The sequence below is a fragment of the Eumetopias jubatus genome, unplaced genomic scaffold (genome assembly GCF_037043125.1).
Source record: "Eumetopias jubatus isolate StellerSeaLion01/CBP00866 unplaced genomic scaffold, mEumJub1_p1.0 scaffold_10, whole genome shotgun sequence".
In the NCBI taxonomy this organism is placed as follows: Eukaryota; Metazoa; Chordata; class Mammalia; order Carnivora; family Otariidae; genus Eumetopias; species Eumetopias jubatus.
The window spans coordinates 114852609-114879281 of record NW_028274816.1 but is presented as its reverse complement, the minus strand read 5'-3'; the positions used below and the strand labels follow the sequence as shown (position 1 = coordinate 114879281).

The 26673-nt window shown below is 48.5% G+C and overlaps 1 protein-coding gene across 2 annotated transcripts; it reads right to left on the bottom strand.

Moving 5' to 3' along the window:
- Positions 1-1435: 1435 nt before the first annotated feature.
- Positions 1436-24465, bottom strand: LPO (lactoperoxidase). Of its 2 annotated transcripts, XM_028109261.1 has the most exons (12): positions 24390-24465; positions 23169-23256; positions 18725-18885; positions 17207-17324; positions 16670-16799; positions 15694-15900; positions 14119-14443; positions 12105-12265; positions 3809-4061; positions 2756-2929; positions 1833-2070; positions 1436-1643 (listed from the first exon to the last, which is right to left on the bottom strand). In XM_028109261.1, exons 1-12 carry the CDS (start codon positions 24463-24465, stop codon positions 1436-1438), a joined length of 2139 nt encoding a protein of 712 aa, XP_027965062.1. The 2 variants fall into 2 exon arrangements, with proteins under 2 accessions (XP_027965062.1, XP_027965063.1); XM_028109262.1 differs by lacking the exons at positions 18725-18885; positions 23169-23256.
- Positions 24466-26673: the final 2208 nt, after the last annotated feature.

The following is a 26673-nucleotide window of genomic DNA, read 5'->3' as shown; positions in this document are numbered from 1 at the left end:
TCCCAGCTGACGGGGCGCCTCTGGATCGTGCATCCCTGCAGCCTGGTGCGATGGGTTGGAGGCCCTTGAGACAGCAGACTCCTTCTCAGTCCTGGCTTCGTGCAGCCAGTTTCCGAGAGCAGGGACAACAGATGGCTGGGTCCAGGACAGGGCCAGAGCTGAGGGAAGGGAAGGAGGCTATTTCCCAAATAATCTTGCCTGGAGCTTGACCCCTATATCTGAGACCGGTAGATTCCTCCCTGCCCACCTTGTTCCCTTTCCCCCTCCGCCCCCAGCTGGGAACCTGAAGGTGTGCAGGATGCCGAGGCTCATGGACCCACAGGAGCCCCAGGCCACATTAAGACCTCCCATAACGGGATAAGTACTCTCCATTTCACTGATGATGACAGGGTAGCCAGAGAGGTGACGAGACTCATCTGAGGCTTGAAGACGTAGGCGCCAGAGCCAGGATGACCGCCCAGGTCTTCAGGCTCCTAGGCTCTTCCCACAGGCTGGCTAAGTGCCTCCCACCCCCACTGCACCAATCAGGGGACCTGGAGGTGCCGGCTAGGCTGACCTTACCCGGAGGGTCATTTTAAAAGAACACAGTATATATTAGGTAGCAGTGCAAGGAATATTCTGGAGATGCCCCTTCAGAGGTCTCACAGGTTCCAAGGCCTCGGAGAAGAGGGTTGTTCCCAGAAGGGTTTCTGGAAGGGAAATCAACTCTTGGTGTAGGGGAATCCAGGCTCAGATGTCCTCCCTGTTTGATCCCTTGACAGCAGCCCAAACCCTCTCCCTTGCCTCTGTGGCCATTGTTTCTTTCCCCAGGAGCCCCTGGCCTCCTCCTTTTCTCTGAGAACTGAAATCTCACCACACCATACCTTCTCGTCCCACAGACCCGTGCACACAACATCTTAGTGGTAAGACAGTCTGCACGGTAGACATCTAGTTATTTGGCAGTGGTTCCAAGGTCTGCCTTCTAGAAGGGAATAATATCATTGCCACCGTCTTCAGTCAATCATCAGGTGTTTATTGAGCCCTTGTTGGGGGCTGAGCCTCATGCCGGGTGGCACGGGGGACACTCAGAAGCAGACTGAAGTCTCTGGCTTGAGGACCTTACAGTCTAGTTTGAAAGGAGAGGTGGAAAGATCAGAGCACAACGACCACGGCCTCAGACGAGACCTGTTGCCGGGAGAGGATGGGTGACATCCCGCAGACAGAGGGGATGGCGTGGGAGCAGCAGGACGCCAGTGGGGGAGCTGGGCAGGCTGAGCTGCTGGCCTTGGGCTTGAGCGAGGTGTGCGTCCGGCGAGTGTAGAGAAACCCGGCTGCAAGTAGGGCCGGGATGGGGTGTGGAGCTCTAAGGGACTGGGTCACTGAGCTTGCTTGAAATGGCATCAAGGACCAAAGGGAGCGCTACTGCACAGTGTGGGAGGCCGGGAAGTCTGGGCCCCTAATTCTCCACTGAGGCCCAAGGTGAAAGGTCTAGACTGTCAATTGCTGAGCAATCCACAAAGCCTTGGGGGTAGCTGTTGGCCTGGAAGGGGTCCCGTGGGACCTTGGTGATGTGGGTGTTGTCACAGACGAGGCGCGAGACAGACATTTTCTGTAGAGAGTCCCGCTGCTTCTCAGTGAAGACTCCGGGGTTCTCCCACCAGAATCTGCAGAGACAGAAGCAGGGTCTGCCCACACAGCCCCGCCGGCGGCCCCTTCCGCCCCACTGTGATGAAGGGGAAGGCAGGAGGTGGCTGGGAACACATGGAGGTCTGGGCTAGTCCTCACACAGGACTTTGGGACCCCCACAGAGAAGGGTCTGCTCTCCCCTGCCCTCCTCACAAGATCTCACTTGCCTGTCTCCATCACGAATCTGCCGGAACTGCTTCCCCAGGAGGCAGGCCAAGAGAGACCCCACCCGGCCTCTCTCTACCAGGGGCTCGGCGACACCCCCAACCCAGATGTCGATGTTGTCAGGGGTCCCGTAGAGATCCAGTAACTTCTCAGCCAGCCTCTTGTTCTTTAGCACAGCATTCAGCTCCTTCAGGGTCTGGGGCTGTGAGAGGTCACAGAAGCCTCTCCAGGAGTTGTACCCTAGGGCAGAGGGGCTGAAGCTGTCTCATCCCAGGGGCTTCTCACCCACGACCCGCCTTGGGGACATACCTGCTCCAGCTCCATTGGCCCCAGAAAGTCTGGCCTCATAGCCTCTGGGGCGGGGTGGGCCAGGCTCCATTGTTTTATACTTGTACTTCAGGCTTGAGAGGGCTAGCAGGTCATATGGTGCTTACTATGGGTCCAGGCACTATTCTAGGCACTGTACAAATATGTCAGCTGAAGAACAGAGATGATAAGTATAACTTGCCTAAGGTCATGTCACTAGAAATGGCACGGCTGGGATTTGAACCCGGGCCGTCTAGCTCTTCATTCCTACATTAAATTGCCTTTCATGGGTCCAAAGAAAGGTCCAAAAGTCATTGGTTTCTCTCTATTCTCATTTCTTAACGTTTTTCTGGGCTTTTAAACCAGTTTGACAAGTCGGCTGTTGTCCTCTTGTTCATTTGAGGTGCTCCAAAATGGTACTAGACATGTTTTCTTATCTCTGCATTAGGGAGAATGGAAGATTCCATTTCACAGACGAACAAAATGAAGTTTTAAACTGGCATCTCTGCTTTCTGTTTTAGAGTTGGTCAGATCCCCAGGGTTATAGCAGAGAGCCCCCAGGAACCTCAGAAAGTAACGAGAAGTTCCCTGGGCCGGGCAGGACCCCAGGCCCACTCACCAGGCATCCCATGGTCCCGACAGCGCTGTATGTTGATGGCAGCCAGGTCAAAGCCGTGGATCTTGTGAGTGGGCTGGAAAAGCTTGTTGCGCAGTTCTCTGGTCATCATTTTATTCTGATTCAGCAGTTTGGACTTCTTGGCCAGCAGGCCCCTGACCAGAGGGTCAATTCCACCTGCAAGGGAGACCCAGAGGCCATCCTGGGGATGGGTGTAGGGTGAGGCCATCTTCCACTGCTAGCCCCTCCCTCCACCAGATGTTTCCTCTCAGGTAAAAAGTAGGGCCAACTGAACCTCTCAGGCTGGCAGCCGGGAGAGAAGAGCGAGGTGCAGCTTGCAGGGTGTGCTGGGGCTGAGGGCATCTCTGACTGCGGGCCGGGGGTGGGGATGGGGGTGGGGAATGGGGCATTCCTGGGATGATGACAGGAATATAAGCTTCAGGAGTTTTTTGAGCTTTGGCTCAGAGAGTCGGCTCCTCCTTCCACAGGTTCGCCTGAGGAACTCTGACGCATGGGGAGAGGTAGCAGGAGGCTACAAAGAATGACCCTGACTTGTCAGGACTTAGGTAAAGCCAGTTTCAACGCAGCCCGGCCCAGGATAAAGGGGAGCTGGGCCCAACCTTTGACTCCTGATGGAGGTGGAAAGCCCTAGAGGAGAGAGGAGAGCAGAAAAGAGCAATTTATTTACCAAACTCATGAATTTTTTCTGCAGGGGTCAGAGAAGCCTGAGGCAGGGAAAACCTAGGTGGCTTGGAGGCCAGAGGACGAGAGAAAGAATAATAACTCATATTTATTGACCACCTCCTGTGTGTCAGAAACCATTGTAGGGTTCTCTCCACATACATGCCACTTACTTTTTTGTATATCCTAGTGGGATAGGTACCATTGTTGTCCCTGTTTTACAAATGAGGAAACTGAGGCTCAGTGAGGTGAATTCACTTGCCCAAGGTCACACAGGAAGGAAGTTCCTGGAGTCTGACTTCTAAGCCAGGCTTCCCTAGAAGCAGGCTGCAGCGTGAGACCGCCAGGTGACAGTGCTTCCCTAAAAGGACATACCGTCTTTGACTATCCTCCAGGTGTTGAAGAAGAGGGTGTGCAGGGGGAGCTCTGCCTCTGGACCCCATGGCTGATAGTTCTCATCTAGGCGGGACACAGTGGAGGGGACCTCCAAGTGGCCAAAGCGGAAGGCAAAAGTGAAGACATTAGAAATTCGGGGGTCGGCAGATTTGTTGTAGCCTTGGTATGGAGGGATCCACTTCTGCATCTCATCACCGAGCACAATGGGTAGGTAGTCCCTAAAGGTGATAATCTGCGGGGAGAAACATGTCATGAGCAAAGGGTGGGAGAACACTGAGACCTCTGCAGAGTGAGGTTGGAGGAAGCTGCGGTCAAGAGGGATGAGTGGCCCAAAATCTAGGAGGGCAAATGAATAGCATACATGCCCATTTCCCTTCCTGTGACCATGGCAGACAGTTGCTAATGACATTCTTTCTGCTGGTCGCTCATCATATGCTTCAACATGGGCCTTACCGATCAGTCCTTCGAATCGGCACTAGGCATGTACTCTCTATGTCATCTCCACTACAGGTCTATGGCCTTGAAGCTGAAGTGACAATCCTTGTGTGTCACTTGAACATAATGATGTCACAACATTCAACTTTTCCCCATAGGGCCAGGGCAAAAGGAATGATGAACCACAGGAATGGCTCACAGGGTAAGTTCACCTCATCTCCAATTCTGAGACAAATGGTGCACCATGGAGAGAGCAATTTGGGGGTTTGTTTTACTCAAAGCAATGAGCTAACACACATAGAGAAAATTTTGAAAAAAGAGAAAATCGTGATACCACGTATTGCAATAACTATATGAATTTTTTCTTTTTTCTAATCTTTGTCTATACAATACATATTTTTACACACTTGTACTCCTAGAGAATACATACTTTTGTAATTCTGCTTTTTCACTTCAAGTTTCTCATGTTTCTACCTAGCTCACAATTATTATGTAATTAAATGTGCATAATATTCTATTGCATTCATGGATCCCTCTCTTATTGTTTTATTTTTAGGTTGCTTCCAATTTGTTCAGCAGCAAAGGCCATGGGGATTTCATCCTTGGAGCAGGCAGTCTGCTTCTCAGACTCTGTGAGGTGGCAAGAGACAGAAACTTGCCTCTGACCATAGTGGACTGGCCCAGCTGTGGCACCAGACCAAGCTGGTTAGTCAGATTCTCGCTCTCAGGAATTTAGATTTTGGATGCAGCTGTCCTGGACTGTTTCTGATGGCGCTTGATCTGAAGGGACAAGTGGGGCCATATGGGGGATCATTTGCTACCATGTGCAGAAAAGCAGGAAAAACCCATCTGAAGACAAAGACAGAGAGAAGGAGAGAGACAGAGAGAGAGAGAGAGAGTGGAGAACAATAGAGAAGTAGAGAAAGGCATGGAGAAAGAGAGGCAGAGTGAGACTCCAGATGGTTTCCAGTCTCTGGCTCTAACCTTGCTTAGGCCCAACTACACTCCCTGCCCTGGGGTTCCAGGAGAAACCTTTATCAGCTTCCATTTGACATAGGTATAGGATTAAACCAATACTAAATGTCTGAACTAGCCTGAGTGGATTTCTTTTTCTTGGAGTCCAGTAAGCCTTGTATGGATGGAATTGTGTCCCGTTGCTAAGGTATATGTTGAAGCCCTAACCCTTAATGTGACTGTATTTGGACATAGGGCCTATAAAGAGATAACTGAGGTCAAATGAGGTCATAAGGGTGGGGCCCTCATCCAATAGGACTGGTGTCCTTATAAGAAGAGAGAGAGAGACACCCGGGAGGTACACACACAGAGGGAAGACCATGTGAGGATACAGAGGGAAGGCAGCCGTCTGCACACCAAGGAGAGAGGCCTCAGGAGAAACCAAACCTGTTGAAACCTTGGTCTTGGACTTCCAGCCTCCAGAACTGGAAGAAAATAAACTGGAGAAAATAAATTTCTGTTGTTTAAGCCACCCAGTGTATGATATTTTATTGTGGCAGCCCAAGCAAACTAATATAAAACCTTAATTCAGATCATCTTTAGGTAGATACTTTTCATTCTTTGGATGATGTCCTACAACAGAAGGCAGCCAGGAAAGTGCCTTCGGCAGACAGCATCAGTAGGCACCGAGTGGGAACCCTAGAGGTACCAGAAGAGTGAAGCAGACCAGAATAGCATTGCAAGGGCTTGGGAAACTAAACTGTCATTGGAAACAAAGCCCACAAAAGTATGCCAGACCTACATGTTGAACCCAAATAGACTTCTATAGGATCATGAGTCTCCTAACATAATAAGTAAAATGTCTCGGATATAATTGAAAATCACTCATAACACCAAGAACCAGGAAAGCCACAGTTTGTGAGAAAAGACAATCAACCGATACCAGTAAATACATGAATCAGATGCTGAGGTTATCTGATAAACATTTTAAAGCAGTTTCATAAAAATGCTTCAACAACCAATTCTGTTACCTTAAAACAACAACAAAAAAAAGACCATCTCAGCAAGGAAATAGAATTTATAAAAAAGAAACACTGAAATGATAGAACTGAAAAACACAAACTAAAATTAAAAACTTGTTAGGAAGACCCAGCAGGAGTGTAGAGATGACAGGGTAGAATGGAAGACAGATCAATAGAATTTACTCACCCTAAACAACAGAGAGAAAATAAACAAAACAGCCTTTCGGCCGGAACCGCCATCTTCCAGTAATTTGCCAAAATGACCAACACAAAGGGAAAGAGGAGAGGTACCCGCTATATGTTCTCCAGGCCTTTTAGAAAACATGGAGTTGTTCCTTTGGCCACATACATGCGAATCTATAAGAAAGGTGATATTGTGGACATCAAGGGAATGGGCACTGTTCAAAAAGGAATGCCCCACAAATGTTACCATGGCAAAACTGGAAGAGTCTACAATGTTACTCAGCATGCTGTTGGCATTGTTGTAAACAAACAAGTTAAGGGCAAGATTCTTGCCAAGAGAATTAATGTACGCATTGAGCATATTAAACACTCAAAGAGCCGAGACAGCTTCCTGAAGCGTGTGAAGGAAAATGATCAGAAAAAGAAGGAAGCCAAAGAGAAAGGTACTTGGGTTCAACTGAAGCGCCAGCCTGCCCCACCCAGAGAAGCACACTTTGTGAGAACTAATGGAAAGGAGCCTGAACTGCTGGAACCCATTCCCTATGAATTCATGGCATGATAAATGTAAAGAAAATAAAAGACCTCAAGACTAAAAATGTTTCTCTTAATTGAGTAGAAGTGTGGTGTCCTTTCCCCCCCAAAAATATTTAAAGCAAACTTTGTGTCCTAATTCATTGGGTGATGTCTTTATTGAAACTTAGTGGCTTTTTTTCTTGTTGAAAGATGTGAGGTGGTTTATTGTAGAACAATATACTCAATTGGTTAGGAAACTGCCAGATACTACTTTAAAAATATTTATAGTTGGAAAATAGTCCCTCCAAATCCCTAAGAAAAAAGAATTTTAAAAATATGTGAAAGGTTATCTGTCGCATTGCATTTAAGCTCAGTGAAAGTTCGAGTTCTTGTAACTGTATCCTGTCTTAAATAGCTGTGTTTTAAGGATAAAGAACTTGCCTTTGAAGGCTACTATTTAAAAACAGATGGTTTAAAGCACTTCGTCTGGTTCCTACTAAATTGTTTTCCCTGTCATTTCCTGTTATGGTTTTCTTGTATGGTGCTCTAGCTCTTAGGAAAAATGTATTTCTTGGAATTGCTCTTTCTTGCCCCAGTTCCGTTGTACTTGTCTTTGCCTGAAATACCTACACTTTAAGTTGGTGAATTCCTGATTGTCCTTTTTTCACCTTGAGTGTCATAGGTGAACCTTCCCTGATAAAAGTATTGCAAGGAGAGGAATGAAAGTGCTTGGAATCAGAGAAGAGAAATTATTTCTGGTTTGGGATGATAGAATAAAGTCCCTTATACCTGGAAAAAAAAAAAAGAAAATAAACAAAACAAACAAACACCTCAAACAAACCAGAACCTCGGGGCTCTGTGGGACAATAACAAAAGATCTAACATTCATATTAATGGAATCCCAGAAATCGAGGAGAAAGGGGTGCGGCTGAAAAAGTATTGGAAGAAATAATGCCTGGAAACTTCCCAAAACTGATGAAAGACATACACTTACAGATTCAAGAGGCTGAATGAATACCAAACATAACAAACCAAAGAAATCTACTCCAAGATGCATTATAATTAAAATGCTAAAAACTAAACACAAAAGTCTCAAATGTCACCAAAGAGAAATGACACATTATCTATAAATGAACACCACTGTGAATAATGGAGAGCTTCTCATCTGAAACCATGGAGGCCAGAAGGAAGGGGCATGGCATTTTCCAAGTTCTGGAAGAAACCAGAGGGAAGAGCAAAATAAACCCGAAGCAAGCAGAATAGGCTAAAGAAAAAAGTCAGGGGCACCTGGGTGGCTCAGTCAGTTAAGCATCTGCCTTTGGCTCAGGTCATGACCTCAGGGTCCTGAGATCTAACCCCACATCGGGCTCCCTGCTGAGCAGGGAGCCTGCTTCTCCCTTCTGCCTGCTGCTCCCCCCTGCTTGTGCTCTCTCCCTCTGTCAAATAAATAAGTTAAAAAAGAAAGAGAAAAAGAAAAGTCGCATTAATGAAGAAAGACCATTTTACAGAATTCAACATCTATTCATGATAAAAACTCTCCATACACTAGGAACTGACTGGAACTTCCGCAACCTCATAAATAGCATCCACAGAAGATTTACAAATAACATTATACTTAATGGTAAAAGACTGAATGCTTTCCCTCTAAGATTGGGAAGATGAGGATGTCTGTTCTCATCACTTTTATTCAACACAGTACTGGAAATTATAGCCATTGAAACAGGGCAAGAGAAAGAAATTTTTAAAAACATACAGATTACAACAGGACAGATACAACTGTCTTTATTTGCAGATGACATGATTCTCTGTGTGGAAAATCCTAAGGAATCCAGAGAAGAACTCCCAGAACTGTCTGAGTTCAGCAAGGCCAGGATATGGGATCAATATACAAAAATCAATTATATTTTTATGCACTGATAAAGAACAAGTGGAAGCTAAGTAAAAAAAAATGTAATACCATTTATGACTCCTCCAAAGAAAATGAAATATTCAGGTATAAATCTAACAAAGCAGGTACAGGATCTGTATGATAAAAATTACCAGATGCTAAGTATAGCACAAAGGAAACCTGAACACTTAGACATACTGAATTTATAGATTGGAAAACTCAACGTTGTAAAGATGTCAGTTCTCCTTAAATTTTAATGTAATTCCTATCAAAATCTCAGGAAGGTTTGGTTTTTGTTTGTTTGTTTGTTTGTAGATGTAGATAAGCTTATTTTAAAATATATAGGAAAGGGACAGACCTAGAAGAGTCAGAACAGTTTGGAAAAAGGATAAAGTAGGAAGAATCGTGGCTCCCCATGGTAAGTCCTATTGGATAGCCACAGTAAACACTGTGGTGCTGGTAGAGGAAGAGACACATAGATTAATGGAACAGAATAGATAATTCAGAAATAAATTCACATAAAAATGCCCAAACACTTTTTGATAAAGGAGCAAAAACAATTCAATAGAGGAGGGATAGCCTTTTCAAAAAATGGTGCTGGAGCAATTGGACATCCATAGGCCAAAGAAAATGAGCCTCACTCTACACCTCACACTTTATACAAAAATTAACCCCCAATGGATCATGGACCTAAGTGGAAAACATAAAACTATAAAGCCTCTAGGAAAAACCAGAGAAAAATCTTTGAAATCTAGGACTAGAGAAAGAGTTCTGAGACTTGACACCCAAAGCACAGCCCATGAAAGACTACCAAACAGAATAAACCCAAACAAGTCTACTCCAAGATGAATTGTAATTAGATTTTTGAAAAATAAACACAAAAATCTTAAATACTGCCAAAGAGAAATGACACATTATCTATAAATGAACACCAAAAAGAAAAATAAAAGGATTAATTGGATCTCATCACCATTAAAAACTCTTACCCTGCAATAGATCCTATTAAGAGAATGAGAGATTGGGAGAAATACTTACAAGTCACATAGCTGATGGAGGATTTGTATCTAGAATATATAAAGAACCCTCAAAACTTAACAGTAAATGGGCAAAATATATGAACAGGTATTTTACCGAAGAGGATATATGGATGGCAAATAAGCACAGGAAAAGATGTTCAACAGGACTAGCCATTAGAGAAATGCAAATTAAAACCACAATGAAATGTCCCCACATACCTATCAGAAAGGGTAAAGTAAAAAACAATGATGACAGCAAATAAAGACCGGGCTGCTGAGACACTGGATCATTCATACACTGCTGGCAGGAATATAAAATGGCACAGCTACGCTGGAAAAGATTGGCAGTTCCTTTTTAAAACTAAAAATGGACTCTCGATATGACCCGGCAATTGCACTTGTAGGCATATATCCCACAGAAAGAACAACTTACTTTTGTGTAGAAATGTATACATGAATGTCCACAGCAGCTTCATTCATAATAGCCCCAAACTGGAAACGATTCAGATATCCTTCAATGGGGTGAATGGTTAAGTCAACCATGGAATACTACTCAGCAACAAAAAGGAAGGGGCTTTACACCTGCAGCAGCCAGGATGGACCTCAGGGCAATTATGCTGAATGTAAAGAGCCAATCTCAAAAGGATACATACTGCATGGTTTCATCTATGTAACATTCACGAAATAACATAACTATACAGATGGAGAGCAGATTGGTGATTGCCAGGGGATAGGGACCTGGAAGGGGGCGGGTGGGTGTGGCTCTCAGAGGGTAGCAGGAGGGAGTCTTGTGGTGATGGTAGAGTGAAGTATCTTTATTGTGGAGGTGATTACAAAGATACAAATGTAGGGATCTGAAGGGGTACGTGCACCCCAATGTTTATAGCAGCAATGTCCACAATAGCCAAACTGTGGAAAGAGCCAAGATGTCCATCGACAGATGAATGGATAAAGAAGATGTGGTATATATACACAATGGAATATTATGCAGCCATCAAAAGGAATGAGATCTTGCCATTTGCAACGACGTGGATGGAACTGGAGGGTATTACGCTGAGCGAAATAAGTCAATCAGGGAAAGACATGTATCATATGACCTCACTGATATGAGGAATTCTTAATCTCAGGAAACAAACGGAGGGTTGCTGGAGTGGTGGGGGGGTGGGAGGGATGGGGTGGCTGGGTGATAGACATTGGGGAGGGTATGTGCTATGGTGAGCGCTGTGAATTGTGCAAGACTGTTGAATCACAGATCTGTACCTCTGAAACAAATAATGCAATATATGTTAAGAAAAAAAGAAGAAGAAGAAGAAGATAGCAGGAGGGAAAGAATGAAGTGGGGTAAATCAGAGGGGGAGATGAACCATGAGAGATGATGGACTCTGAAAGACAAACTGAGGGTTCTAGAGGGGAGGGGGGTGGGGGGATGGGTTAGCCTGGTGATGGGTATTAAAGAGGGCACGTTCTGCGTGGAGCACTGGGTGTTACGCACAAACAATGAATCATGGAACACTACATCAAAAACTAATGATGTAACGTATGGTGATAAACATAACAATAAAAAATTTAAAGTATTGTGGAGGTGATTACTTGAAACTACCCATGTGATAAAATTGCATTGGTGCGCGCGTGCGCGTGCGCGCGCACACACACACACACACACACACACACACACACACTTGAATTTCTAACTGGTGAAATCTGAATAAGACCTTTGGCTTGTGTCAATGTTAATGTCCTGCTTTTGATGTACTGTGGTCATGCAAAACATTAGCACTTGGGGGATGCTGGGTGTATGCACTGTTTGCTGGTTTACAACTTCCTAAGAAACTGTACCTTATCAAAATAAAATGCTTAACTATGTGCACAGTTAATTCTAGCTAGTCAATCAGCCAATCTACTATAGCAATGGACAACGCCTGTGACCTGTGGCTTGGGTGTGGAGAACTTAAAAAGAAGAGACTCCAGCTGAAATAACCCAACTAGCTGCTGAGTAACAGTCCCAGGAGTGATGGAGACTTTGGTCCCCGTGGTGGCACCTGAGTGACCAACATACAAATGATTCCCCGACAGTCTGAATCCGGGATTCATTTTGGGGCAAAGAAGCTAAAGAAACAAAAGGGAGAGCGAAAAGCATGAGACAGTGGGAAAGAAGCAGCAGAGGGGGAGAAGGGGAAGTGGAGAGACGGGAAAACAGAGAAGGTGGCAGAGCCAGGGGCGGAAGCCGGGTGGGTGTGGGAGGCAGTGCTCCTGGGCTTCCGCACCTGCACAAAGGCTCCCAGGATCTTCCGGGCTTCCTGGTAGAGCTTCTCTCCATCCCACTGAGGGTTGAGTCTCTTTAGCTCTTTGGCCAGCCGGTTGTGCTCTCGGAGAAAGAGGGTGTGGGAAGTGGCCAGCAAAATCTGCTCCGAGGCTCGGGAATCTCCTGAAAGCCCAGAAGACAGGAAGGTTGGTTCCCCTGGAGCGGCCCCAGAACCCAGTAACCTGCACAAAGAAATAGATGATAGTGCCCCCAAAGGACCTTCCCCTAAGCCCCTCCTTCCAGTTAACCTAAGGGAAGTTAAGTGGAAAGGGATTCGGGGTGGGGATTCATAGGTTTGACTCTTAGCTCCACACACACGATTTTCAGCTGAGTCACTTTGGACAAGTTATGGGGCACTTCTAATCCTCAGTCTCTGGGAGAATGGAGATAATAAGGCTGACCGCACAAAACTGTGCTAAAAACTACAGATGACATTAAAAAGTAAAATTTTGCTAATTACAATCCCAACTGCCCTCTAAAATGGGGCAGTACAAATTAACAGGGGCTTTTTGTGCGGATCGAAAGTTTTAGGAATGCAAATTTGAGGGCAGGAATGTGGGTAGGGTAAAATTTTTCCGTGCAATACAGGAGAAGAATCTAGAGATGGGGGCCGTTGGGAGAAAGGAAAGAAGGGAGGAACAGGATGGGGGGGGGGTTAGTTAACTGGCAGAAGAGCAGGTGTTTCACAAGAGGACATTTTGTGTCCTCTAATCTTCAGGAAAAGTCTGTTAAATTCACAAATGCTTGGTCTTAGCAGGTATTTTTGTGGAAAACAGGAAAGGGTTCAGTTTTGTATCTGGACTGATGTGAGATATGTGTGAACATGGAATCCAAGAGATCTACCCAAGAGATCTGGGCCTATGGACTGGCTTTCTGTCATGTCTGGGTGGGCAGGGGCTTTGTCCTGCAGAGTGGATTTTTGGAAGAGGAGAGGTCTCCAGAAGCTCAAGGCAGAGGGCCTGATGGCAGATCAGGAGGGCAAGGGCCCCCAGAATGAACAAAATTGGGAGGCTTTGGTTATGCACAGGTTGTATGGAGTGAGGGCTTTGTGCTGAGTGTATAAAAAGCCTTAAAAATAGGCATTCCTCTTAATCTAGAACTTCCTCCTCTAGCAAGTTATCTTAATAAAATTATTAAAAATGAGGGGCACCTGGGTGGCTCAGTCGGTTAAGCGTCTGCCTTCAGCTCAGGTCATGATCCCAGGGTTCTGGGATCGAGCCCTGCACTGGGCTCCCTGCTCAGTGGGGAGTCTGCTTCTCCCTCTGTCCCTTTCCCCTGCTTGTGCTCTCTCTGTCTCTCTCAAATAAATAAAATCTTTTAAAAACATAAAAATAAATAAAAAATTAAAAAAATAAAATTATTAAAAATGAGTGCAAAGATTCATCAACAAGGATGTTCACTACCTAAAAAAAAAAAACAGCAATAAATCACAGAAAATCTAGAAATTATTTAAATGCTTCCAAGTAGGGTTGATAAAATAAATTACAATATATGTCACGGAACACCAGGCAGCCAGTAAAAATCATGTTGTAGAAGAATGATTAATGATGCGATATATTAAGTGAAGACACCAGGTTATAGAACTTAACTGATAGTATAACCCCTATTATGTAAAACAGTATAGAATATATCTTTTTTTTTTAAACCTAGAAAGATGGGCATTAAAAATGTTAACAATGACTATCTGTGAGTGGTGGGGTTTTGTGGATTTTCTTATTTGTGCTTCTCTGGACTGAAATTTTTTTGTTGTTGTTACAGTGAACACATGTTCTTAGATTTTGTATTCATTGGGGCCCTTCTGCCAGTCCTGGACCAGTGCCAGAGGCAGTGGGGTTTTGTGTGCATTTTTTCCAGAAGGCAAAAGAGGAAAGGCAGTGGCAAAGCCTCCCTGGAAGCTGCCTAGTAGACTCCTGAAGCTTTTTTGGTCTCTCTCTGCTGCCAGTCCTTGGGTCCCTCTGTTCCCAGCCTAGACTCACCTGCCAGGAAGCAGGGCACTCGGGCGGTGGTGTTGATGAACTCACAGGGGCTTGGCTTCTTGATGTCAAAGGGCAGGTGAGCCAGCCCATGGTCATAGGCCTCCTGGTTTACAGCCATGAGGCCCAGCGGGCTGCTGAGGTTGCGAAGGCGGCTGGCCAGGCTGGGCTCGGGGCCGTATACCAAGCTGGCATCGAGGAAGGAGGTCAAGGCGTTGATCTGATCTCGAGCCAGGGACTGGCAAGGTGAAGTGGGGCAGACGAATCCAGCTCGGAAGAAAGGCATGCACTTGCCTTGAGTCCTCACCTTGGGGTCATTGGGAGGGAACTGCGGAGAGATTGGCAGGTAGGTGACTAGGCAGAGGTGGCACAGCTGGGACTTGGCAACCTCTCCCCAGGGCGGGCCTGGATGCTGCTGGCAAAGATGCTGATGGAGCCCTCCTGGGACCCTGGGACCAGACACTGACTCCAGACGCCTCCTGCTGACGCTGTACATCCTAGGCCACCAGGCCCTGAGGTTCATTACATCCCACTGTGCAAAAAGGCTGAGGGGAATCATTCAGTCTTTCATAGCAAAGGTTCCACATTTTTGGTGGGAGGGAGTCCTGAGATCCCTGGACAGGGAAGCAGGACATGAGCTAGGAAAGACTCTGTTAATAATTACTACTAACAACAGCTACCATTTAGTTATTTTGGACCTAACATGTGCTATGCATTATGCATACCTTATCTCACTTTGGTCCTCAAAGAATGTAAGGCAGATAATTCAGTCCCATTTTACAGGTGAGAAAATTGGGGCTCAGAAAGGTTAAGTAAGTTGCTTAAGAACTTAGAAACTGGAAGGGAAATATATGGGATTTAGATCTAGATTGACCTCAGTCCACGGCTCATGTTCTTTATATCACAGCACATAGCCTTGATTTGTTTGAATGAATAAGTCACTCTCTAACTGTAAAACCCATGAATAAGAAGAAAACGGGGCACCATGGCAAGTTCTTCTCTCTTCCTGCTGGAAAGCCCCACAAATCCTGGCCCTCACTCGGATTCATCCATCAAATTGCACCTCTTTCTGGGAGTAGCCTTCCCAGACCCCAGGGTGACTTACAGCAGTGTTCTACAAACTTTACTGTGCATAAAAATAATCTCCTGGGGATCCTGGTATAATGTAGATTTTGTTTCCCCATGTCTGGGATGAGGCTTGAGATTTTACATTCCTAATAAGTCCCCAGGTGATGCCAGTGCTTCTGGGCCAGGCACGGAGACGACTCTCCCCAGAGCTCCCCCAATTTTGCCATTAGTGGTTACTTGTCCATTTCCCACACAGGCTCTCAGTCCTTGAGGAAAGGAACGGTGTCTTATTCACCTTTAAATCCCCAGCGCTTGGTGCACTGCCTGGCACGGAGTCGATAATTAATGTCTATTTATGGAATAAATGGATGGTGAATGAATGGACGTGTGGGGTTTGGGAAGCCGTCAAATCAGCATTCGAGATCTATCCTGAGCGGCTGGCTGACCAGCTGGGAATATCTGCTCCTGCGGGGAGGTGGGAGGCTTGTCAGGACAGCTGTGGGGGCCTACCATGATGGGGAAGCAGTTGTCTTCCTGGATACAGTACTTGTCACACTGTGCTTTGGAGTACTCGCTGCTCCCCAGCTCGGTGTCGGGGGCAAAGTCCAGGTCATGGTCCACAATTTGACCCCACTGCATGAAGAGCAAGGACCTGTTTGCGTCCAGAACACCCTCCTCATTCATGTAGTCTGCAATCTGGTTGGATACCTCGCGGGCCTGCAGACCGAGAGAGAGGGGGAGGAAGGATTGGAGGAAAAAGTGCTTTGAGGAGTCAGATCCAACTGCAGCTTATTGTGTACCTTGGGTATAACAGGCACATTTAATCCCCACGACAATTTTGTGAGGTGGGTGGCGTTACACTTATCCTGTAGGCGAGGACGGGAGTCCTGGAGAGGCCAGGCCAATTCCCAGCAGTCCTGCAGCTACAAAGGGATAGGGATGGGACTGAACACGGGTCTGTGTGACTTGATGGCTTGCAAAGGCCAGTGCCCTTTCCACGACGGAAAGGGAAAACAAAGACAGACTTCCCCAAGTAAGCGGCACCAAGGGGCCGGGTGTCTGGCAATAAATAGGAGAGGGGCTCTGGGGAGGGGCTGCCAACTCAGGTGAGGCCAACAGATAGGACCTCCAGGCAAACAACAGCTGATGCACCCCAGGGGCGGGGGCGGGGTAAGCGCTGGCAGGATGGGGCAGGGAGGCCATCTGCCCGGGACACCCCAGGGTATCTGGCCTGTGGGCCGCCGTACGCGACGCCCGCGTGGCCGGACTCTGGGCTCTGCTGCCCTCTAGTGGCACTTTGGGGAACACGGCCGGGGAGCCGGTCCAAATCTCCATGTCCGCCGCTGCGGCCCCGCCTCGCACCCTCTGCCCTCCCACCTCTTTCTCCTGCCTTTCCACGTGTGTTTGGGGTCGCATCCCCTCCCCCGTGACGGCCCTCCCGCCCCCTCCCGCTCGGGGCTCGTGCCCACCCCGGACCCGCCCTCACCAGCGGGAGGGGGAAGCCGTTCCGCGTCCTGCCAGGCGTCCAGCCGAAGGGCAGGGAGAGCCCGTCCTCGTACTCGGCGGGCAGCCAGCGCGCCAGCGCCCTGTTGGCGGCGCCCAGCGCGGGGTTCCTCCTGAAACCGAGCAAGACCCGCGCTCAGCCTCGGTCCGGCCGCTGCGGGCTCTGCTCCTCGGCAAAGCCCGTGGGGACCGGTGGGGGGAGCAGCGGGAGCCTCCGCCCGCGGGAGAGGGGGGCGCGGAGGAGACGCCTCTCACATGCAGGGATTCTGAACCGCGTCCACCCAGAAGGCGCGGGGCTGCGCTGCCGCTGGGGTACACTGGTCCCGTTAGAAGGTGGGGAAGTTCGGGGAGGGTTCCAATAGAACGGCTTCCGGCGGGCCGCAAGCCCAGGAGGGTGAGGCAGGGGGGCTTCGGTCTGGCTGGGCTGGGGTTGGGCAGGGCCGGCTGGCGGGGTGGAGCGGGTGGGCTGGGCGCGGCGATCGGCAGGGGCTGCCCCGCACAGCTGCCCGTGCCCACTCACCTGTTATTACAGTCTCCTGTAATGGTTCGGTAGGGACTGTCCTTGTCACATTTCACCGCGGGGACAGGGGCATCACAGCCCACCTCCCTAGACAGTGCAGTCAAGTCCAGACTGGGGTCTGAAACAGAAGGGACGCCAAAGCGGCTGAGTTCTTTCTCCATTCTGGGGGCACTGGGGGGAGGCAGGACACCGAAACCAGAGGTGAACTTCCATTACTTGGAGTACATGTCTATGTTCTAGGGAAGCAATTCTCAGGTGGTTTCTTGTTCAATCCTGACAAGTCATTGAAGTAGAATTTTAATTCCCATTTTACGGAAAAGAAACTGAGACCACAGGGCTCAAGAGACTGGCCCGAGGCCACACAGATAGTAATTGTGAAAGTCCCCAGAATTGTTAATGATTCTTTGTTTATCAGGTCATTCGAATCAACAGATCTTTCTTTTAGAATGAAAATGTCCCCGAGAGCTTGAGCACCTGTTAGTATGAATTAGTTTGGTAAGACTGCTTTTCTTCTAAAGCTTCATTGACATCTAAAGTACCAAGCAAGCAGTAAGCTCAATAAGGAAGATGTTGGGAAGGGCTAGGGAATTTTTAAGTGAGCGGCACTGTGGTCTGAGGAGGAGTAACGTAGTGGGGGCTGACTTCAGGCATCCGAACCTCCTAATGCAGCCTGTGATGCATCCTGGTGCCTGCCTGGAAGAGAGGCAAGGGAACCTGGTTCTGTGGGGGCTTCAGCAGGGGACCGTCTGTGAAGGTTGGCAGGGGCCGGGATTCAACCTTCCTCTCCTTTGGAATCTCAGAGTCTCAAAGTGATCCCTACTTCTCCCCACCTTGTCCCAGTTTCTTTCTTTTGGAACTCTGGAATTTGCCCATGTCCTATGCCAGTCATCTTCCTGGACTTGATGTTTCCCCAGGGAGAACCTGCAGCCTCTTCCTCTGGTCGGGACCAAACCCCTTCCTCTATGACCCTCCCCAGGAGCTGTGACATTTGGTGGTGGGGGTGGGAGGGGAGGTGGAGGGGTTGGAGGAGGTCACGATCAATCCATTACCTCATTGTTTCTGTTCCACGTTACCCCAAACAGGATGGAAATCTCATCTCCTGTGACATAATCCCATTAAATCCCCTGATACGTGTGGCTTAAATGTCTCCTTTATAGGCGGTAGTGATGGCATTGTGGTTTGGGACAGGGAGCCCATGTTTATTGACTTTAGCACTTCCTCTGGATAGAGACGTTACAGATGGCAGTATACAAAGAGCATGAATGTCCCCTCGTTTGGAGCTGGCAACGTGGCCATGCTGGACCTGCGTTCCTTTCTTGGCAAAACACACCCCAAGCTGGCAGAGCTGTCCCCTCTGCCCCCCCTCGCTTTGCAGGTCCGTGGCTCTAAGAAGCGACAGCGGGAGGGCCCCTGCGGGGAGGTGCTCCTAATAGGGAATGCAGCTTTTGGTGGCTCCTATTCCTTGCTGCAGGGAGATGGCCCCTTCCTGCCATCAGAGGGCCAGTGGGTTTTCTGTACCTGTGGCATTGGTCATGGCCACTTGCTGCCTCAGTCTCTTTAAGGACGCCTCCCACACCTGCCCGTTGCGGATGGCTGTGCGCGCCCGGCCTTTGGCATGCTTGAGGTACTCGGAGAGCTGCCGAGAGGTGGGCTCCTCCGAGCTCATGGCTGTCTTCAGCCTACGGGAGAGCAGGGGGAGAGTCATGACCCGGCCCCTCCAGCTCCAACCCTGTAGAAGGGGTGCCTGGGGAGGAGCCACAGGGGGTGTGGGCAGCACGCAGGAGACAAGCACTCCCTGTGCGCTTTTCTCGTTTCCCTCCCGATGCCGCTGGAAAATCTCTTTTGGGAGGAGAAAGCTACAGTGTGTCTCTGAGTGTGTCTGGTACTGAGAAAGGGCGGACGGATGGGGTGAGCCCTTCCTGAATTAGAGTCGGAGGCTTGTAGCTGTGCTGACCCGGTCAGAATCAATGGGGGTAATTTAAAAACACCCAAGCCCAGGATGTACTCATTCAAACTGAGGAACTCCTGCCATGGAGCCGGCATCTCATCAAACCGTGTGGACTGAGAATTCTAGAACTAACAAGCCTATGGGCTTGTAGTTCTTCCCATGGAAACATCCTCAACTGCATCTGGCCCTAGAGGTAGCATGGAGTTTGTTTAGATGTGGGCTGTAGCATCCTGCCGCTTGTGGACCTCTTTTGGGGGCAAGATGTTCAGCCTTTTTATTCTCAGTTTCCTGTGTGTAAAATGAGAAGCCCAAATCCCTGCTCCTAAGAAGTTTGTGACAACACAGAGGTGACTGAGCGCAAGGTGGGGTCAGAAAAGTCGGGTCCGTGAGAATCCACTACGCCCTCCCTGTGCCTCAGTGTCCTCAGGTGGGAGAGGAAGCGTTCTGTGAGAGGCTGTCTACGGCTCGAAGACTCCGAAGTTTTGGAAGTGGCTCCGATTCTCACCAAAGACAGCTCTGCTTTTGGGGGACAGCTCACTGGCTTCAATACCTGAATTGTCACTATGGATCAGCTTCTTAAGTATTTCAAGAGTGAGGGGTGTGGTGTCTCAGCGGAGGGACTTCCTGGGCACGCGGGACAGTCGCAAGGACAACTGTGATGACGGGGCTCTAGTCAGCAGGCCTACCCCTGACCAGCCTCCCCAACCTCAGTATAAAAGAACCTAAGAAAAGAAACCAGACTATCTTTTGGATGCTGTGGCAGAGACAGCGTGGCCCAGTGGCCCAAAGTGCTGCCCTGTCCAGTGTGGTAACCGCGAGCCACGTGTGGCTATTTAAATGGAACTTCATTAAAATTAAATTAAGTTAAATTCAGTTCCTCACTGGCACTAGCCACATTTGAAGTGCTCAGTGGCCACGTGTAGTTAGTGGCTCCTGTATTGGATGGCACAGATATAGAACATTGCATCATCACAGAAAGTTCTATCGGCCAGCACTGGGCCTGGAGTTTGAGTTCAGGAAACAAGATTTGAACCCTGGCTCTTTTGACTCCTGTTGTGATGCCTGCCACATACTAGTTGTGCGCCTCTGGACAAGTTACTCAACCTCTCTGTACCCAGCTTCCTTATCCATAACATGAGGATAATGGCAGCAGCCTTAGGTTGAACCATGCTATTTGATCATTTTGACCTCAACAACACGTTATTTCATATTGGGCGAGTTAGCCTTCATAGGATTGTGGGCAGGAGGAAGTGTAAACCACCCAGAGCTGTATCGGGCATAGAGCAAACGCTCAGGTGTGTCAGCATCAGCACCACCATCCTCATGAGCCAGGACCCAAAGGGTCCCCCACCCCAGAAACAAGGTGGGGTGCTGGGCCTTGTAGGGCTCCGCCTGGAAGGTCCCACGCAAGGTTCTTCGTGCTCCCTCCCCGGTCCTCTGCCTTGAGCTCTGTGTGGCTCTCCTGCCTGAAGGGTGACCCGCCGCCCCCCTCCTGCCCCCGGGACTTACCTCCTACTTTGCTCAGTGTTCCGTGGGAGCAGTCAGGGTTTGGGAAGAAGTCTATCCATCTGCATGCCTGCACCCTCACCCTAGCCACCATCACCTCCCATCTGGACGGCTGCAGCAGCCTCCTGACCGGGCTCCCGTCCCTCTCCCTCTCCATTCCTCATACAGCTGCGACAGTGACCTTTTCAGAAGGAAAGGCAGACCATGCCACTCTGCATGGTAAAGCCCTTCATCGGCTCACCCCGGGACATGGATGAATTCATCTGCTTACTGCACACGTGCTCCTAATGTTGCGCCTGCACGGCCTCTGTCTAGTTCCAAAACATCTTTATCACCCCCAAAGGAGATGCCATACCCATTAAGCAGTCACTTCCAATTCTTCCCCTGCTCCCTCCCCCGCCCCCCCCCCCACCAGCAACCACTAATCTGCTTTCTGACTCTATGGCCCTCAGGACCCACCTCTCTATGTCACCTGTGTGTGCTCTTCCTTGCCTACCACCTCCACCAGCATTGGCCTTCTTAGCCCCCTAAGCCTCTTTCCTGCCTCAGCACCTTTGCCTTTGCCCCTCCCAGACCCTGGGATGCTATCCCCCTGGCTCTCTACTTGGCTAGTGGCTTCTCATCCTCCATCAGGCTTCCCTGATCCCTGACCTCGAGTAGCAACCATAGCTCTGTGTATTTCCCTCATTGTCCTTTTCACAAATCATGACTCCTTGGATTGTTTGTGTTCATGTAAGGAGATGTTTCTGTGTGATTCTTTATGTCTCCATGAGGCCCCTGAGTCCAAGAACTAACCAGGGAGGATGAGTCCCAAAGCAGGGCTTGTCACCCTGTGCACAACTCACAAAGGAGGTGAGGAACCCTGATTTTGTGGCTTTTCCTCTATCCCCACCTTGTGGCTATACAAGGATTGAAGTTAAGGGGGGGAAGAGAGAATGTTCCTTTGGAGATGGCTGCTGAAGTCCCAGGCACTTCCCTGCTGCCACCATGGGCCTTCCTCTGTGCTTTAATTCGGGTAGCAAGGGCCTCAAGAGGGGGCCTGACTGTGTGTCCTAGAGTCATGGCCGGTGGGTGATGCCTCCCAAAGAGCCTCAAGGAAAGGTGGCTGACTCTCTGCTGAGAGAGAGTGAGCCAGACAGGGCAGCCCTGGGCAAAGTCCACACAGCCTCAGGCAGCAGGGCAAAGCCTTTCGTCTTCTGGAGCCTGCTTAAAAGGGACCCGACTCAAGAGGCGTGGGGAGGTGAGAGAGTGAGCCAGATGCTTCTGGGCTGAGGGTTGGAGCTGTAAGCTACTGGCCAGAAACTTCTCTGGGTCAGGGAGCAGGCAGCAGAATCTCCGAGAGAGCTGACAAGTGCCCGAGGTGGCGAAGAGCCTCTGACTCCCTCAAGGCACTAAGTTGTGAGGTGATTAGACCTTGTCCTCTAGTATCTCTCCTCTCTTTCCCAGCGTAACCCCTAAGGAGTCAGAAACCTGTGCTGGGGGAGAGGGGGGAGCCCAGGAAAGAGGGATGAGCAGACTGTGTTTCCTTTCTCACGATAAGCCTCACACAGCTCTGAGCTGAGGGAGGTGAGAAGTTCTGGGCTTGGTCTCCTTAAGCTGACATTTGAATTCCTGAAAGGACACTGTTCCTGGGACTAGAAGTGACCAGAGCACATATTGTCATTGAAAAGTCAGCAGAACAGTTATGGGACTGCTTAAGAGTTTATTCAAAGGCCAAGGAGGAAGGAAGCCCCAATTCTAGCACAAAGGGACGGCAAGAGGAAGGAATAAGGTTGCTTTTTCTCAACACAATGGTTATTCTTGTTTGTCTGCCTTTAGCTGGATGGGCTTCCTGAGGGCCAGGATCCAGTGTGCATCGCTTATTTCGGAGATCCCAGCCCTTACATGTGGTTGGAGGGTGGCTCACTCTGCTGGTACCGTGTGGGGTCCCCAAGCACCCTTGGATCTTTTTATGGGGTTGGGGTGCTGCACCCCTAGGCACCCTGGGTACAGCTGCTGAAGGCTCACACCTGCACCCTTCTTGTGTGATTACTGAGCCAATCCTTGCTTAACTTCTTCCTTTGACCTCTCCAGCTCGCCCCCTCACTTCATTCACAGCTTTCCTGAGGACACTTCTTAATAAGTCACCTGCACATGAATCCACGTCTCAGATTCTGCTTCCAGGGAACTGGACTTAAGTCAGTCAATGTTAGTTGAACGAATGGAGAAATTCTACTCACAAGCTTTCTAAGACTCTGGAATGCATGACCCAAGGAAACATTCAGTCACGTGGAAGGAAGTACTGACAGGATTAGATCAGACATTCTCTTCAAGGTGATTTACAGGCTGTGGATTTTTAGGACGTACGGGCTATTACTCCTACTTGCCACACACTATAAGCCAAGGAGGTGGGGTGGTGGTAGCCTGTGTAACTGCTTTGCTCACTGGCTTGTCCGAGCTGGCCCAGATGTGCTTGTCATTAACAGGAAGCCCAGGAGGGGAGGTACATGGTGTGTGCATCTCACGTACCTGGTCCGGGATTCCAGGAAGGCCTTGTTGACTTGGATCTTGACCTGCCTCACAGCATCAGAGATGACAGCAGTCGTGGTGGTCTGTGCTTGGAGGGGGAGGGGCAAGGAGCAGAATATCTGACACCATTCCTTCGAGATACCCTCTGCTTCTGTCTCCCTCTTTCTCGGCCGTCACCCCCACCCCTCAAATCTAAGCAGGTAGAAGATCGAGATTAGGAAACATTCACAAGAATCCTCAAGGCGAAAAAGCACAGAATGGGAAGAATACTCTCTGAGCCTCGCTAAGATGTCAAAATTGCTCTTCAGGAGTCCACTAGAATACCCAGGGATGGGATTAAGGTGGGTGACCATTCAGGTTAGCTTGGGTTACTGGGCTGTGGGGATTTTTCTGGTTCTTGGTGAGATAGATGCTTAAGGGAATCCATCAAAGGGCTTAGCTGATCAGGGCCCTGAAGTAGAGAAGGGGATGGCATAGGGTAGAGGTAGGATTTCTTCTTGTTTTCACTTGTATTGGGGTCTGGAACATGGGGGGCAAGATGCATTCTCTGAAAAAGGAAAGTCTGGTGGGTTAAATGGTATCCCCCCAAAATACCTGTCCAGCCAGAGCCTCAGAATGTGACCCTATTTGGAAATAGGGTCTTTGCAGATGTAATTAATTCAGATGAGGTCATGAAGGCACGGGATTAGGGTGGGCTCTAAATCCAGTGACTGGTGGTCTTACAGCAAGAGGAGAAGACATACGGGATACACATAGAGAAGTGTGTTAAGACAGGGGCGGAGCTATAAGCCAAGGAGTACCAAGACTTGCTGGAGCACCAGAAGCTAAGAAGAGGGAAGGAAGGATTCTCCTCTAGAGGCTTCAGAGGAACAGGACTCTGCTGACACCTTGATTTTGGACTTCTAACCTCCCGAACTGTGGGAAAATAAATTTCTGTTGTCTTTTTTTTTTTTTTAAAGATTGATTTATTTATTCCAGAGGTAGGGGGAGGGCCAGAGAGAGAGGGAGAGAGAATCCTGAAATGGACTCCCCATTGAGAGTGGAGCCCAATGTGGGGCTCGATCCCAGGACCCCGAGATCATGACCTGGGCTGAAATCAAGAGTCGACCACTTAACCAACTGAGCCACCCAGGCGCCCCTAAATTTCCATTGTCTTACAACACCCAGTCTGGGGTCCTTTGTCACAGCAGCCCCAGGAAACCCATACAGGGAGACACTTACCATTTGTGGCCAACACCGCAGCCTGGAGCAAGGTCAGGGAAGCTGAAAGGGCTGGGAGGTGGAGAAGGGCCCGCATTGCTGAAACGAGAGCCAGGATCGTGTGTGAGTCTTATCGAGCTCCCATGGGAGGGACTGAGTCACAGAAAGGGGATGGTAAAGCAGAGATGGCCCAGGGGACAGCAGATGCCCTCACACTGGAGCAGAGAAGGGGAAAGTACAGTAACTAAGTCAGCATCTACCATCTGTGCAGACCCATGCCAGGGACAGGCAGATGTGGAAAGAGGCAGTGCTGGAAGGGAAAGAACTCAGGCTTTGGGGTCAGGAGGTCCTCAGTGGTACTTCTGCATTTGCTATAACTAGCTCTGTGACATTGGGCAGGTTACCTAACATCTCTGGGCCCCTGACCTGCCAAGTGAGGGAGTCAGACCAAGTGACCCAGGATGTCTTATTCTGCCCAGACAGCCTGTGACCTGAGGTCCCACACCTGTCTGGTCACAGGTGTGAGAAATGCTATTACCAAACCCGGAACACGGCTTTGGAGTTCCCCTCCGACCTTCCCTTGAGGATGTATTTTGCATCAGAGGAGTGTGACTGGAAGCAGACACTCAGCTCCTCCCTTCAGAAATCAGCAGGGGCTTCCCCCTTCCTCAAAGAGCCAATTTGATGGGAGCACAGGAATGGAAGTTGTGACAAAGCTCAGGGCTCCCCTGAGCTCATAGCTTGTCTCCAGCTACGTGGAGAGATTCTAGCTCTTAGATTAACCCCTTCATTGTGAGCTTTAACCCTAAACCTAAGTCATCGGACTAAAATTCATGCAACTTTGTTTGCTGATGAGGGGCTTTAGGGCTTAGAGTGTTCATGAGGTTTGGTGGACTAGAACCAAAATATCTTTTGAGGACATTCTAGCTCCAGCCCAGGGACAAGCCCATGGCATACAGATGGAATGATTCTGTGTTTAGACCACACTCCTGACAGGCCTCTTAGGTTTCACAAGTGGACACGGGTTCTCCCCTCTGTGTGCATTCACTGGTTAGACTCCAGAATCACACCAGGGAAAACATCTCAGATTGGTTTCCCCCTCCATATCTACTTGAAGCTCCCTAAGAGAAATTGTGGTTCTGGAGCTTTGCCTGAGGGACCACCCAGGTGGTCTTCTGGACACCCTCCAGATACTCTCCTCTTGAATTAGGCCAGCCCAGAAGAGCACTGTGTATCTAGACCAGGTAATTTTGGTCTCACACTCCCCCAATCTTTCCCTGTCCTTCTATGATTCCCCTACCGGCTTTTATCTTGTTGAATATACTTTTTGTAAGCTAATTCTAGAAAAAAGGCAAGGTATGAATAAATACCTTTCTGGCCAAGATTCTCCTTGGCACTTTTGTTTTTTTCCAAAAGGAGTTCTCAAATGGCTTGGCCCTCAGTGGGATCCTGTTTTACACTTCTACGACCCCAAGTAGAACCGTAGTCCACCTCTTTGTGACTCGAGAGGACCATTGAGCCAGCAGAAATCTGCCCTTTCAGGCACACAAAAATGATGGATTTGGAGTAAAAAAGTATCATATATTTTTAAAAATTCTGGTAAAAACACATAGCATAAAATTTACTATCTTAGCCATTTTTAACCATCCAGTACAGTAGTGGCAAGTATATTCACACTGGTTTTTTTTTTTTTTTTTTTTTGTGGGCAGCAAAGGCAAGGTTTATTGAACGATAGTAAAGTTTAGAGTACAAAGCTCCCCAAGACGGAGGGGAACCAAGAGGGTTGCCCATATTCACACTATTTTAAACAGATCTCTAGAACTGTTTCATCTTGCAAAACTGAAACTCTATACCCACTAAAGACCAACTCCCTTTTCCCTCTTCCCCTAGCTGCTGGCAACAACCAAATCATTGATTTTTTTAAAGAGGCTTGATGGTCACACAAGTATTCATTACACTACTCTTTCAATGACTAGTAATAAATTAAAAACAAAAAGTAAAATGTTAGTCTATGAAAAAGGGCATCATCTGAGATAGACTGAGGAAGACAAATATCATAGCTGAAGACATGACAGATGAGAAATCTGAACAGGAAAAACAACTTGGATGCTCATTTCTCTTCTCCTTTCCCTGGAACCCCGTTTATACTCCCCTCACTGGGAAGTAGGGAAGGGACCTCAAGACCAAAGTCAAATTATTTTCCATGTCTTGGCCAACTTCCCTGGTGCGCATGAAAGAAGGATGTAGGACAGAAAGCAGAGCCAGGCAAACGCAAGTTCATGCACTGCACTGGAAAAAAAGGTGT